General features: G+C 43.8%; 1 protein-coding gene across 1 annotated transcript in view; it reads left to right on the forward strand.

Moving 5' to 3' along the window:
* LOC147684725 (cytochrome P450 2K1-like) overlaps positions 1–14,588 on the forward strand; it is a 73,046-nt gene that overhangs the window by 13,817 nt on the left and 44,641 nt on the right. Inside the window, exon 2 of the mRNA XM_086942386.1 lies at positions 12,913–13,075. Within this exon, the coding sequence (XP_086798512.1) occupies positions 12,913–13,075 (163 nt within the window). The remainder of the gene's footprint in view (positions 1–12,912; positions 13,076–14,588) is intronic.

Raw genomic sequence — 14,588 nt, forward strand, 5'->3', positions numbered from 1 at the left:
CTGACATGGTACCTAACATCTGCTTGACATGATCACTTAGCTGCATCCAAGCTGCTCTGTGACACTTCTAGCTCCTTCTTCATTCACCTTCTTGACCCGCTACAGTGGAACTTCCTACCACCAATTATCATTGGAAGCCCCTCCCTCTAGGAGGTCAAAACATCATCAAAATCCCATCTCTGGCTCCTAGGAGGATATGAGTGACTATTGTCCCACTCACCTTAAACCAAAAAGTATAATTGGTATTGCACATCTAATTTCATATGGACGAGTGCTGTTTTCACCAGTGATATCCCTCCATTTGGTTAATAAATTCCACATGAAACCCGATTGTTTTGGTTCAATGGTAATCACTGTGCTCTATTGTTCTACTGCAATCGTTTCCTGTGTATAATGTTTCTGTTCTAATTGTTACAACGACTACATGCATAATCATTAAATAGATGTACTTTTGAATAAATAAAAAAGTAAATAAAATAGAAGTGAACTGAAACACCTATTTCCTAATTACCTATATTTGAGATGGTTGCTTCAATTGTACATTTTCAATTTCTACAAGGTAAATAAAAACATTATGTCTGCTGATACAACACTGATGTCATATACATGATTTCTGGTAGAGTTCCCATTCACAGACGTTTGTTCTTACATATCATGATTTTACATCCTCCTTGTCTAAAAGAGCCTGTAATATGTTGTTTTCATAAACTAGTAGGCAACATATATGTATCTCCTAAAGTAGACTATTTCCAAACGCTGGACATTTGATTCCTTCTTTTGGATCTGAAAGGCCAAAGTAAAAAGGAATACATGTGTTTCTTTTGGAGGTAGCTTATGTAGAGTGATTTAAGCAAAGAAAACTAAAAATATAATTGTCTAATTAAAAACTCAATTTTTTATTTAAGCCAGTGCATATTGTATCTATCAACGACTCTGGGCCCGATTCACAGAACTAACTTAAGGCAAAATCCTAAACTTACTACTTTTGGTATTCACAGAAGTTAGGATTTTGTCTTAAGTTTGTCTTAAGACAGACTTAAGACAAACTTAATTTAGGATTTTGTCTTAAGTCTGTCTTAAGACAAACTTAAGACAAAATCCTAACTTCTTTGAATAACAAAAGTAGTAAGTTTAGGATTTTGTCTTAAGTTAGTTCTGTGAATCGGGCCCTATGTTCTCAGGTCTCCCCAGCGTGCCTCATCCATTCCTTTTAAGCCACCTGAAGATGCAGCTCCTGTTTCTTAGTGATAACTAAGTGGAGGCTATTGGAATTGTCCAATCTGAAAGTAACTAGCAAGTCCACCACTAACTTTCTAAATTTGCTATGATCTGATTTACAAGAAGTCACAACTCTGCACCTGTATATTTACTCTTTCGAATGAGTGTAGATTTAAGACTTTACGCAATTGTCCAAAATTTCCCAACAGTACTTCTGGAAAGCTGCACCAGTTGCAGATGAAGCTTAGCGTGTTCCTTTCTTGAAAAGGAACGTACACCTGCCCAAGAGCAAATAAACGACCATTTCCATGTTAGAATGGGTCAGAGTGCCCATGACTGTTTTACCCTTCCTGTTTAAAATCATACATAGTTATTTGCCATTGTTATGATATGAGATAAGTTGTTATAAGACATGATGTTACTATATAGAATAATTGCGAAAATCAAGAGGGAGAGAGAGGACCAGATAGCTAGTCCAGATCCCCGGTTATATGTTAGTTTATCAAAAGGAGACTAGCTCAAGAGCAGGGGTTTAATCTGACATTATTATTATTGTCTTCATAGCGACTCAGTATGGTTTTGCCAGTTGGCAGTGGCACCTGTTGGGTGTCTTTGGAAAGCCCTCACCCACCAACCTAGTTGGTGGCATGCTTCATCATCGGGCCCACCCAGTGACACCTAGCGTGTCCCGGGTGTGCTTCGACGCCTGATTACAGCGGAGCAGGTATGTCACTGTGTGTGCGGTGTAGGGTGTTCAGGTATGTGAAATTAAAACGGCTTGGCGGATGGTCCCTGAGGTGAGGATACTTTATTAAAAGGGCCTCCGTCAGCGGTTAAAAATAAGGCTGTGGGACGTTAGAGGCGGGTTACGACCTCCTACGTCCTTAGAGTGTCAACATGTTTCAGCCAGTGCCTTATTACTAATCTGGCTTTCATCAGGACTATAAAATATGTGTGGGTTAAAATAGGGGTTGTGTAGTGTAGTCTATGTGTCTACACGCCCTAAAGTGTATCTAACTGTGAGAGGGGGGATTCCCTTCTCAAGATCACGCTTTCAAGGCTTGTTTTTTGCTCCAAGGTTATTGAAGTGGCAAGGTGTGGCCAGGATTTCTGGCCAGCAGCAGCGTGGGACCTGTTGTGCCTCCTTCGCAGAACCGGTTTAAACCCCTGCTCTTGAGCTAGTCTCCTTTTGATAAATTACTATATAGAATAAGCCATTATATGATAATAATAGGTTTATAATGCTTTACATGTGCAGATATGTAATACATATTGTTTTATTCTTGCTTTTTCTTCCTTCTCTCTTCCCTTTTCCTCTCTCCTCTACCTTCTTCTATTTTCTTCCTTTTTCTTCCTTTTTCCCCACTCAAAATACTAAATACAAAAAATGGGATATCATAAGTACAAAGTTATGATATTATCTTAATAAGTTAATTGTACAATTTTCTCTTTCACATTTAAGATATTATTTATTTTTGCCTTTTCTGTTAGTTTTCTATTTCATAACCTGTTTTTCCACTCTAATCAAACAGATAATTCTGTACATATGAATTTCACTTTAATAAAGACTTTATTAAACTAAAAAAAAGAACGGGTCAGACTGAAGTTGGTGGGTGTTCACAAGCTGACACAATTTGAGGACGTTCCACAACTTGAACTACTCAAGCCAAAGCCTATTATAACAGCATTTTGGGGTAATATTTTGAAGGACTAAATGAATTTAGGACTGCTAGGTCACATTTTGTGAATACCTAGTAATCACAAAACCTGCCTTTCCCAATCTGAAAAGTATTTTCACAACCATAAATGGCTTTGTGAATGGGACAGTTATAATATCTTTGTGTTCATGAGAATTTGCTTCTCATAAAACCCAAAATCAAACTTTTAGTGTGCTGTTTAGACCTCAACCCAACCATATCAGTCCTCGCTGCTCTCATTCCAGAATCACCCTGCAGCAAGATATTCCACCAAGCCATCTGTGTGTCTGTGTGTGAGCGCACCAACACACCCCACCTATATGACACAACCATCACACAGTATGTAAAAGGCCAAGGAAAATATCTTCAGGCTTGGGCAAAATTTCTCGAATTTACCATGATGCTTGCTACGCAAAAATTCCCCAAATTATGCCATTATGTCACGTCACATGTCGCTGTAGACATCCCGACATTCGAGGCTCTACAAATAGAGGGGAGTGATCACTATCCATTAAGTACAACCCTTAGGTTGGACATCGTCCCAAGAAAGATGAAGGTGCTCCCTATAAAGGTTTGGTATCCGAAACGACTAAGGACAAGAATCTCTGAGAAAGACCTACATTTATAGATGGCTCCCCAACACAAACATAGGGAATTTACTGTTGTAAAGGTACTCTCATATTTTATTTTACTGTGGTATAAGGACTACCTGGTTTGATATAGAATGTAAACTTTTAAAATGAAGAATAAGAAAGCTTGAACGCTATATAAGGTTCTCTTGAAAAAAGTGGGTATATTACATCTTCAAAATCGAAGAATAGAGTTTAAAAATCTAGTCGCAAGTAAGAATCGGGCATTTAAAGCAGAATGTTAGAAAGTAATGCTCGAGACAATAGAGCCAAATAATGTAAGGAAATTCTGGAGGCTGGTACAGAATAGAATAGGAAAAGTCCAGGAGAAACTGACAGGTTCAGTTGGAGAGGATGCTTCGGTAGAATTCCTGGAGGACGTCTACAACAAAAATGCTATAATCACTCAGGGTCCAATAACATTTCCTGTTGATGAAGAGAAAAAGGAAAGATTCTCAGCACCAATAATTAGAAAATCATTGAGATGCTAAAACTTACAAGGGCAGCTGGACCAGATTACCTAACGGCAGTAATAATGAGAACAAATATTGATTGGTGGACCAGCTTGCTCCACTTCCGTTTCCAGAAATCCTTCCTGACAAGATGTTTTCTGGAAAGTTGGAAGGGAGCGGTTATTAAACTCATGCATAAAAAAGGCGCGTATGCCATCCATGGAAACCTTCGGCAAATAAACCTGCTTGATGTGAGTTGGTAATTTTTTGCAAAAATTCTTTTGGGGATGTTGAGGGACTGGGCAGGTGCAAACTCAATCATTTCACAAGAGCAAGGTTATCAGGGAGTGCACTCGACAACTGACCACTGCTTTAGTCCATGTACCTTAGCCAAGAAATCAATAGAGCAATGTGGAGGGCTGTATTTTTGGTTCGTGGAGTTTAGCTCCACATTTGATTCAGTTCATCAGGCCTTATTATGGGAGACGCTAAATGTAGGAGAGTAGGTTCTGCTATCCTATGGTCACCCCAATTTTTGCTTTTTGCTTCACTGGTTTTCGACTTACTGGGGCTGTGGGCCTGCTAATCAGACCCCCAGCCTGCTGTTCTCTCTCTAAATTCATAATACATGTGCTGCAGGTACATACCACAATTGGAAATGGACTCCTTGTCAGCCCCTGTACCATGCACTATAGGTGCTCAGGGCATAGGTGCCACTAAGGCCTACCAGGGGCTGAAGCATAGCTTTTGCCACCCCTGGCTGGTTCTTAAATTGACACAACTGGCTGATCACTCTGGGGCAAGTGGGTGTAATCACCCCTTGCTTAGATATAGTATACCTATATCTGGACACATATAAACCTATGAGCCACTCCTATGGAAGGCCTTATCAATCCTGGAGGAGAGTGCGTGGTTTAATGTGAAATGGAGCTCTGGCATGAGCTGAGCCTGTCCGCAGCTGTCGGGAACAGCTCCCTAAGCTGATCCGGGATAATGCCATACCATATACTATTAAGTGCATTATAATCCTCGCGGTTATATAGCAACTTTGGTTTGGCTTTATCAAAACATGTCGTGTAAGGTGTCATACGATTTGGAATACTATCCCCTCAACAGTTCTGTCGACGGGGATAGCATTCCACACCTCTAGAGGGAGAAGACATGTTACTTTACTGAAACGCAGTTGATTTTTAAAAGAGCCTCAGATCCACAAAATGGATGCTTCTGCCAAAGACACGAGTCTGACCTCCTGCTGCTGACCGAAACTCAGCAGAGGAGGCCTGGACAAAGGGTTTCCTGTCGCAGGGCGGTGTTACACCACCCCAGACAGGAGATAGTGGATTGTAGCAGGGAGGTTTGAAAGAAACCAGACACTGCCTGGGGAGCACAAGGCTGCCCCTTGCATAATCTGGCCAAACCGGTTCTGGGGCACACCAGCCCCAGTCCCAGCGCGGCCTGGATCAAAGGGAAAGGGGTGTATCCACCCCCTTCCTGGGTCCCACCCATAGAAGGGGACCTAGCAGGTAATCCAGCCCCATAGATTGGTATAAGAATGGGAGAAGTGCCAACGAACTCAGATTATCCTGATGAAACATTTGAAATGAAACTCTGGACCCTTCGACATCCTACTCAACATAGAAGACTGAAGAATCTCCCTTGTGTCAAGGAGTGACCACCCTGTGCAAACAGGCACCATCCAGCACCTCGACGTCTGCTTTGTTGCAGTTCCTGCCGGAACTCGAGCAACAGAGATCAACAAGATCAAGCTTGCCTGCCTTCTTACAGCCCAATCCACAGTCCCTGCAGAGCTGAGACCCGTGGAGGCGACCGGAAGCGTGGGGCACGCCATCTTGAAAAGACCACAAGACGCTGACCGTGCAGCCCACGAGTGACCCTCGAAGCTGTACACCGGGGTTTGAGAAGCCCCAACCCTGAGCCACTCTTGCACCGAAGCTCACCCCTCTACACTCAACGAGTGCTGCGTGGGGCCCTTCTGCTTGCTTTGGCTCAACGCGTTGGCCCGGTCACTTGCCAGCTAGCTTGTGGCCCCTGTGCCAACGAAAACCTAAAACCGACTTGCGATTCTGGTTGCTCCAGACTTGCACCAGCTCCTCTGAAAAGGAGCACCCACTCTGACCCTCCTGGTCCGAGTGAAAAGCAATCTTCCGGTCCTGCATGGATTGCTCTTGCCAAGTGTTGTTTGCTCCAATCTTGAAGCCGACTGCGCCGACGGTGAGAGCCTGCGTGGGACAGATTGTGACCTGCTCCTGGACATCACAGATGCCCCAGAGCCCACGTGACAGTGGAGAGAATCTCCTCAACAACCACCAGATTGCGCCCGACATTGCCTGGTTCCATCCTGGTTCCACCCTGGTCACTGCTGAGTGACCCAGACTCTGTCCCCTCTGCTTTCAGGTACTTTTCTACTCTGATCCACCCTTGGATCACACCGGACACTTCTCCTTCACATCGCCTGCAGCATCTTCATCTTCAAGCACCAAGAACCTGCGTGACAAAACCCGACGCCATTTCGACCCTATGCACCCGCTTCCTGTGGGTGAGGTAACATTGCAACGCCGGTGTTCCCACACTGGTACACACCTCTAGGGTCTGTGTCTAAAGTTTGGTCCTTCTAGGTTCAGCGGAAGTATCCTTAAACTCTATTTGTGTAACTTTTACGCACCATTGACATTGCATTGGTGCAAGCCGCGCTTTAAGCGCTGCACCCGAATCCCGTGGGCTTTTCCCGACTTCAGCATTGCTAGCCCCGACTGCTCCCAGCGATTCCCTAGGCCCTAGGCCTAACCACTGTTCGATTGGTATCTCTTATACCACTTTTTTAATATATGGTTTGAGTGGCCACCCGCTCTCATCTATAATTGTGCAACTTTGTATGTTATACTGTGCTTTTGATTTAACGCTTGTGCCCCTTTGCTCCTAAAGAGTACTGGGGGATTAATTTAGAAATAAATACATATATTTTTATAATATATACTTGTGTGGTGTCCTTTCATTTGATATTGCAGGACTGTGATTGGTAAAACAGCTCGCATAACACGACCTCTTGAGTTAGACTTTAAGGCTGCTTAGTCTATGCTACCATTAAGATAGCTTGTCTAATAAGGTTGACTTACAACCAGACACCATAAGGGTTGCTTGGACTGATTCAAGGTGGTTCCAGAATTGGAAACATCATATATCAGGCCAACTTCTCACATTGGTGCGCAGCGGTGTGGATTTGAGCTTGCTGTTGTTTTACCATTGCAATCTTTTTATCAAATTGAAAGATCACATAAAGTACCCTAGGTACATATAAATCAAAAGCTTAGCATATTAAGTTCTACTGAACTTAGTAGTTGTAGATTAAAGGGATTAGCACACCCTGACTACAACTCACTAGCAAGGTACAGTAGGAAAACACTTAGTGTAGGTAAGTGCACCACTTACACCTCACTAGCAGTCATGTCTGATACAGGTGGAGCCTCAGGCTCTATCCCTACGACAGTTGACCTTACCAAGGCAACTTCCAGCTATGACAAACTTAGCCACAAAGACTTGAGTCCCTTGTGCATTGCAAGAGGGCTAAAAAGGGGCAGACACCCCACCATTCCTATCCTGATAGCCATCCTGGAAATGGATGACTTAGCTAAGGCGAATGCAGCTCCCTTAGGCTTAGGAGATGGAGTGATCCACCCTGAGAATGAGACAACCCCAGAAGATGAGGAGGAGGAAGAGGAGGATGGCTCAGAAGTAGATGAGCCTGAGAATCAGGATCAACAGGGTAACCAGGTTGTAGTTGACAGGCTTAACCAGGCCAACTTAAACCTACATGGGAATGGAGAGGGCCAGCACCTCCCCAGATCCTATAACATAATTCCCACAGGCAACAGAAGGGTGAGATCTCCATCAGGGGACTCTCATGTTTCTAGTGTCTCCAGGGAATCTCAAAGGGGAATGACTTCCCCCCAGAGGAAAGAGCATAGGGCCAGGATGAGGGCTGTCCAACTCCACATAGAGAGGGAAGAGATAGCCTTGGCTCAAGCTAGACTTGCTTTAGCAAGAGAACAAAGGTTGTGTTGCTTAAATGCCACTGGTGGCAGCAATATTCCTAGAGAGAAAGATAGGGGCTATGACAATAGAAACCTGACAAAAATTGTGCCCCTCTACAAGGAAGGGGATGACATCCACAAATGGATGACTGCTCTTGAGAGAGTCTGCATGGTACAGCAGGTTCCTCAGGATCAGTGGGCTGCAATTTTGTGGTACTCCTTTTCTGAGAAAGGGAGGGATAGGCTCCTCACAGTTAGACCTGAGGATGCCAAAAACTACTCTGTCCTGAAGAGTGCTCTTATTGAAGGGTTTGGCCTAACCACTGAGCAATACAGGTTGTTGTTCAGAGACACACAAAAAGCACAGACTCAGGACTGGACTGATTTTGTTGATTGTGCCACTAAGGCTCTGGAGGGTTGGCTGCAGGGAAGTAAAGTCTCAGACTATACAGGATTGTACAATCTTATCATGAGAGAGCAGATCCTTAATAACTGTCAGGACCAGCTGTTGCATCAATACCTTATTGACTCTGATCTGACCTCTCCCCAAGAATTGGGAAAGAAGGCGGACAAATGGGTCAGAACAAGGATTAAGCAGAAACCCCAGAACCATGGTGGTGACCAGAAGAAAACAGACCAGAAGGGGGGAGATAAGAAAGAGAAGAAAAAAGACCAGAAGTCTTCTTCAGGCCCACAAAATTCTAATAAGGAGGGTGGTTCCCAAAATGGTAACAAGAAGAAGAAGAATGATGGCCCAAAGAAACCTTGGTGTAATACCTGCAAATCAGTTTCACACTGGGGCAGTGAATGCACCAAGAAAAATTGGTTGCTCCAGACTTGCACCAGCTCCTCTGAAAAGGAGCACCCGCTCTGACCCTCCTGGTCCGAGTGAGAAGCAATCTTCCGGTCCTGCGTGGATTGCTCTTGCCAAGTGTTGTTTGCTCCAATCTTGAAGCTGACTGCGCCGACGGTGAGAGCCTGCGTGGGACAGATCGTGACCTGCTCCTGGACGTCGCAGATGCCCCAGAGCCCACGTGACAGCGGAGAGAAGCTCCTCGACAACCACCTGATTGCGCCCGGCATTGCCTGGTTCCGTCCTGGTTCCACCCTGGTCACTGCTGAGTGACCCAAACTCTGTCCCCTCTGCTTTCAGGTACTTTTCTACTCTGATCCACCCTTGGATCACACCCTTGGATCACACCGGACACTTCTCCTTCATATCGCCTGCAGCATCTTCAGCTTCAAGCACCAAGAACCTGCGTGACAAAACCCGACGCCACTTCGACCCTATGCACCCTATGCACCCGATTCCTGTGGGTAAGGTAAAATTGCAACGCCGGTGTTCCCACACTGGTGAACACCTCTAGGGTCTGTGTCTAAAGTTTGGTCCTTCTAGGTTCAGCGGAAGTATCCTTAAACTCTATTTGTGTAACTTTTCCGCACCATTGACATTGCATTGGTGCAAGCCGCACTTTAAGCGCTGCACCCGAATCCCGCTGGCTTTTCCCGACTTCAGCATTGCTAGTACCGACTGCTCCCAGCAATTCCCTAGGCCCTAGGCCTAACCACTGTTCGATTGGTATCTCTTATACCACTTTTTTAATATATGGTTTGAGTGGCCACCCGCCCTCATCCATAATTGTGCAACTTTGTATGTTATACTGAGCTTTTGATTTAACGCTTGTGCCCCTTTGCTCATAAAGAGTACTGGGGGATTAATTTAGAAATAAATACATATATTTTTATAATATATACTTGTGCGGTGTCCTTTAATTTGATATTACAGGACTGTGATTGGTAAAACAGCTCGCTTAACACGACCTCTTGAGTTAAGCCTTTAAGGCTGCTTAGTCTATGCTACCATTAAGATAGCTTGTCTAATAAGGTTGACTTACAACCAGACACCATAAGGGTTGCTTGGACTGATTCAAGGTGGTTCCAGAATTGGAAACATCATATATCAGGCCAACTTCTCACACTAAATAGTTATGGAATCCTGGATGGTCTACTCCTAATCTTACAAGAACTTCACACAGATAAGTGGGCCCAGGTGGAATTAGATCTCGAGGGATCCCTATCAAAGACGATTGCCATAAGAAATGGCCTAAGACAGGGATGTGTCCTGGTTTGATCCTATTTTACTTATTTCTGGCTGATCTACCAAAAATGCTTAGCCAATCGAACAGCTTCAGTCCTAAAATAAATGGCATGCATGTAAGCTGTCTCTTATACGTAAATGATTTAGTAATTTTAGACCTAACAGAAATCGGCCTTCAGAGAAAATGAGATATCTTCTTGGACTATAGTAAGAAGAAAAAAATAATAGTCAATATGGAAAAGACTAAAGTGTTGCCAACAGTTTGCCCCACATATAAAGTTAGAATTGAGACAGTCAGTAAACATAAATATTTGGGAATGTGGTTCTCAAATGAACTACGGTGGAAAGAACACCTTGCTTCTGTAGAAGCTAAGGCACTCTCATCTGTAGGAGAACTTAAGAAATTTGATAATCACTCTGGGGGCCTCTTTCTAAGACCAGTGATAGCAGTCTACCAGGATATGATAAGGCTGCAGTTCCAGTACGGACGGTGCAGAGGTGGTCGGTATCAGAGGGAAATTAAGCTGGGACCTTGAAGAGGGTAGGTGTTTAAAAAGATAACTTTCTTATCCCCATCCACAATGGTGCAGGCAGTCAGAATAGAAATGGGACTGACAGAATGGACTCACCTAGCATAGGCAGAGATAATACAATTCTGTATAATAATATATAGTTACGAGCTTCCAAACATCTCATCGCTCTGCAAAATTGAGATATTACAAAGTGAGTTAACCTGGGCACTTGTAGTCAGAGGGAGGATCCTCAACTGTTGCAGAAAATTAAAAATTGAAGACGCTCCCTGGATCAGACACTCCATTTCAATCGCAACCTTCTTCCACCACTGCAAAAGTTGAAACGTGACATTGCCAGCTGGAAAACACGTCCGCTCTCACTTCTGAGTAAAGCAGCCCTCTTTAAAATGATGCCTCTGCCCCTCTTTCTGTATGAGTTACAGAACTCCCTGGACCCCGTTCCAGCATTAAACTTCAAAGAAATCGAGGGACTGCAGTGGGACTTATTGTGGGACGGGAAACCCCAGATAGCGTTGGCCAAACCCACACTGAATTGGTATGGCAGAGGAATTATTCTCCCAGACATCAAAAAATACTACTGGGCAGGTCACCTTGCAGCTATACACCATGGCACTTACGGCCGCCCGGACGATCCGGGATATGCCATGGATAGATGGCTCCTACTGGGAGAGAACTACAATAGGCCGCTCTATTCGAAACCGAAAAAAATCTCCCTAACCTGGCCGACCAAACACTCGGTCCAAGTGTGGCACACTGCGAACAAAACATTGGAATGGGATCAAACACTCACGCTGGCAACCCCTTTATGGGACTCAGAGAAGTTGGGTAACTTGTGGAGAACAAAAGGGTTCGATAAATGGGAACTCATTGGGCTCTCACAGAGCAAGGATGTCTGGGTAAAAGGCAACGTGACAACGTTCGCCTCCTTGCTACAACAGCATGACCTAGCGGACTCGGAACGCCTCAGATAAGCACAGATTTTCCACGCCTTACGATCGCATAGCCCGACAGGATCCTCCCCCCCAGAATCCTCTCCACTTGAGAATCGACTGCAGGACGGTCACCTGCCCGAAAAAGCCATATCTCTAACATACAAGAAATTAATCAGTAATTAAACACTAATCGGAGTCTAGCCGAGACAGACTTAAGACAAAATCCTAACTTAAGTCTGTCTTAAGTCTGTCTTAAGACGAACTTAAGACAAAATCCTAACTTCTGTGAATACCAAGGGTAGTACGTTTAGGATTTTGTCTTAAGTTAGTTCTGTGAATCGGGCCCATGGAGTTTTAGGAGAATTTCCCAAAACTTCACGTAATTACATGAAAGCAAATCACTTGAATTTCACAAATCACCTACTTTCTATGTCAAGCATGTCATATTCAGCATGCATTTGAGTGAAGTCAAATGCCAAGCAAGGCACCATCCATCAAATTACAAGCTCTGATCAATCACAGATGTTTCCAGAGTATCCCACAGCAGCTTATATTTTTTTCTCTTGTGCAGTTCTTTCTAGAGTGGCATGCTGGGTAGCACATACATTAACAACAAGGAGTACATTTGTATGTTTTAGGTCTGCATCACCTGCTTTATTGCAATCAATCTTCTATCATGCCATGGTAAAGACTCACTGCGCCCAGAATCCGTCTTACCTCACGTCCCTTCATATTGTTTCTTTTACAATTGGCTGCTGGCCCGATTCCCCTGCTGTGCTGACGGGAGGGGGGCCGCGCACAGCGCCCCGGTGCTCATGACGAGCTCAGCTCGTCATGAGCCACGGTTCTCGTGTGCTCATGACGAGCTGAGCTTGTCACAGCCACTCCCGTTTCAATAGAACGCTCAGCACAGCAGGGGAATTAGCCCCGTGTGTGAGCGTTCTAACGTCCGTGACGAGCTCAGCTCGTCATGAGCACACGAGAACCGTGGCTCATGACGAGCTGAGCAGAGCAGTATGTCTTGAAAGTTGTGCCAGACAAAGATTTCCAGGCCAACATCTAGGAAAGTCAAGGGACATTTCTATTTCCACAATACATAATTGTGCACAATGTACACTTTCACCCTGTTGAAAGGCAACTTGCTGTTCTAATGCCCTTTCTTATTTGTTATTTAGTGTGTCCCAGTCTTTACAATCACAGTACCCTTTTGTAAATCAGACTTATAGTCACTGAACATGACTTTTTTCTGTTTAATATATGTCTGACTGTAGCAGTTCTCATTCAATTCATATTTTTTGTTTCAGCTCTCCGAGAAATATGGCACTGTATTTACCGTTCATTTTGGACCAAAGAAAATGGTGGTGCTGACTGGATACGAAACCATAAAGGATGCTCTAGTTAATCAGGCTGACGACTTTGGAGACAGAGCGCAAATACCAATTTTTTCAAAAATAACTCAAGAGTATGGTAAAGCAACAGTTCGTAAATAATTTATTTGCAGAACTCACGAAGGGGCATATTATTATTATATTTAAGTTTATAGAGCGTACAGCTACCCGCAGGTTTCCCGGCGCTAGGGACCAGATTAGGGGAGAGAGCTAGCTGAAAGAGTACGGGGAGACAGTTATTGGTTAAATAGCCAGGTTTTAACCTCTCTGCGAAACTTGAGATAACAAGATTCAGTGCGCAAAGGTAAGGGAAGAGAGTTCCAAAGGGAGGGGGCCAGGCAAGAGAATGAGCGGCCACCCATTCTAGCTCTTTTGACCCTGGGAACCTGGAACCTATGTTGATTGGATGAACGAAGAGTGCGGGGTGGACAGTACTGGTGAACTAAGGTGCTAAGATAGGGTGGGGCCCGACCAGCATTAATTCTGTGCATAAAACAGAGGGCCTTGAATTTCGTGCGGTTCTCAATACGGAGCCAGTGCAGGTTATGTAGAGAATTAGAAGTTGAGGATTTGTTAGGAAGTTTACAGAGCAGCCGGACCGCCATATTCTGGATAAAATTTTAAAGAAAAAGAACGGGGAGGGGAAAAAATAAATATTGGACTTAACATTCAGATTGGAACATTTTTCCAGTTAAAACCAGTTCATTATTCAGGAAGAGTCGGGTTCAAGTATTCTTATTCTAAATGTACATACAATTTCTCGCCTCGGTACAACCCACATGGGGTGTATGTTCATAGAGCCAATATCTGTTGTGATTCTTTTTGACAAAGTTTTATTTCCCGGTTTCCGCCTTGTGCATGTTTTTCCACGGTATCTATTCCATAGAATTTCAACAATTTCCAGTCACTTGCAAGTTTCAGTTCCATGTGCTTTGCTACTGCGTTACTGCGATCTCTATTAATAGTAGCCTGTACATGCTCCAAAATTCCCTTTTTTAGTTCACTGATCGTACTTCCCACGTACTTGAGAGGACTCGGACACTCCATAACAGAAACCACATATTGGGTTTTGCATGTGATTAATTTTTGAATCCTCCACACTTTTTTGTTTGCCCAAATCACTTCTTTTGTTTTTTTTGCAATTTGCCAAACCTTACCTTACAAATTTCAATTGGATCGCAGCCAGTGCGCTTGGTAGCGGGTGCGTGCGTGAGGCCGAATCCGTTTAATTTTTAAGCAAAAAGTACGCCGCACTCAGGAAATCAAATTCAGTGTCTTTATTTTAAATCCACCATTAAGGCTCCATCTGTGAGTTACACCATCACAGACGGAGATGTCATACTTTTTGCTTAAAAAAAAATATATATATATATTGAAACAACCAAAAGACGCCATAACACCTCAAAAACGGAAAGCACACGAAGAATTTCAATGCATCCAGTGCTTTTAATGTGCAGACCCCCCCTTGGCACTGACAGACGCGTTTCACCGACTGGCTTTTTCAATGTCAGTTTCCTTAGTGCACCATGGAAGCATTTAAACTAAACATGCATCACATGATCAGAAATGATAATTAAAGACGGACTTAAGCA

This window comes from Lissotriton vulgaris, chromosome 10 (genome assembly GCF_964263255.1).
Source record: "Lissotriton vulgaris chromosome 10, aLisVul1.2, whole genome shotgun sequence".
Lineage (NCBI taxonomy): Eukaryota > Metazoa > Chordata > Amphibia > Caudata > Salamandridae > Lissotriton > Lissotriton vulgaris.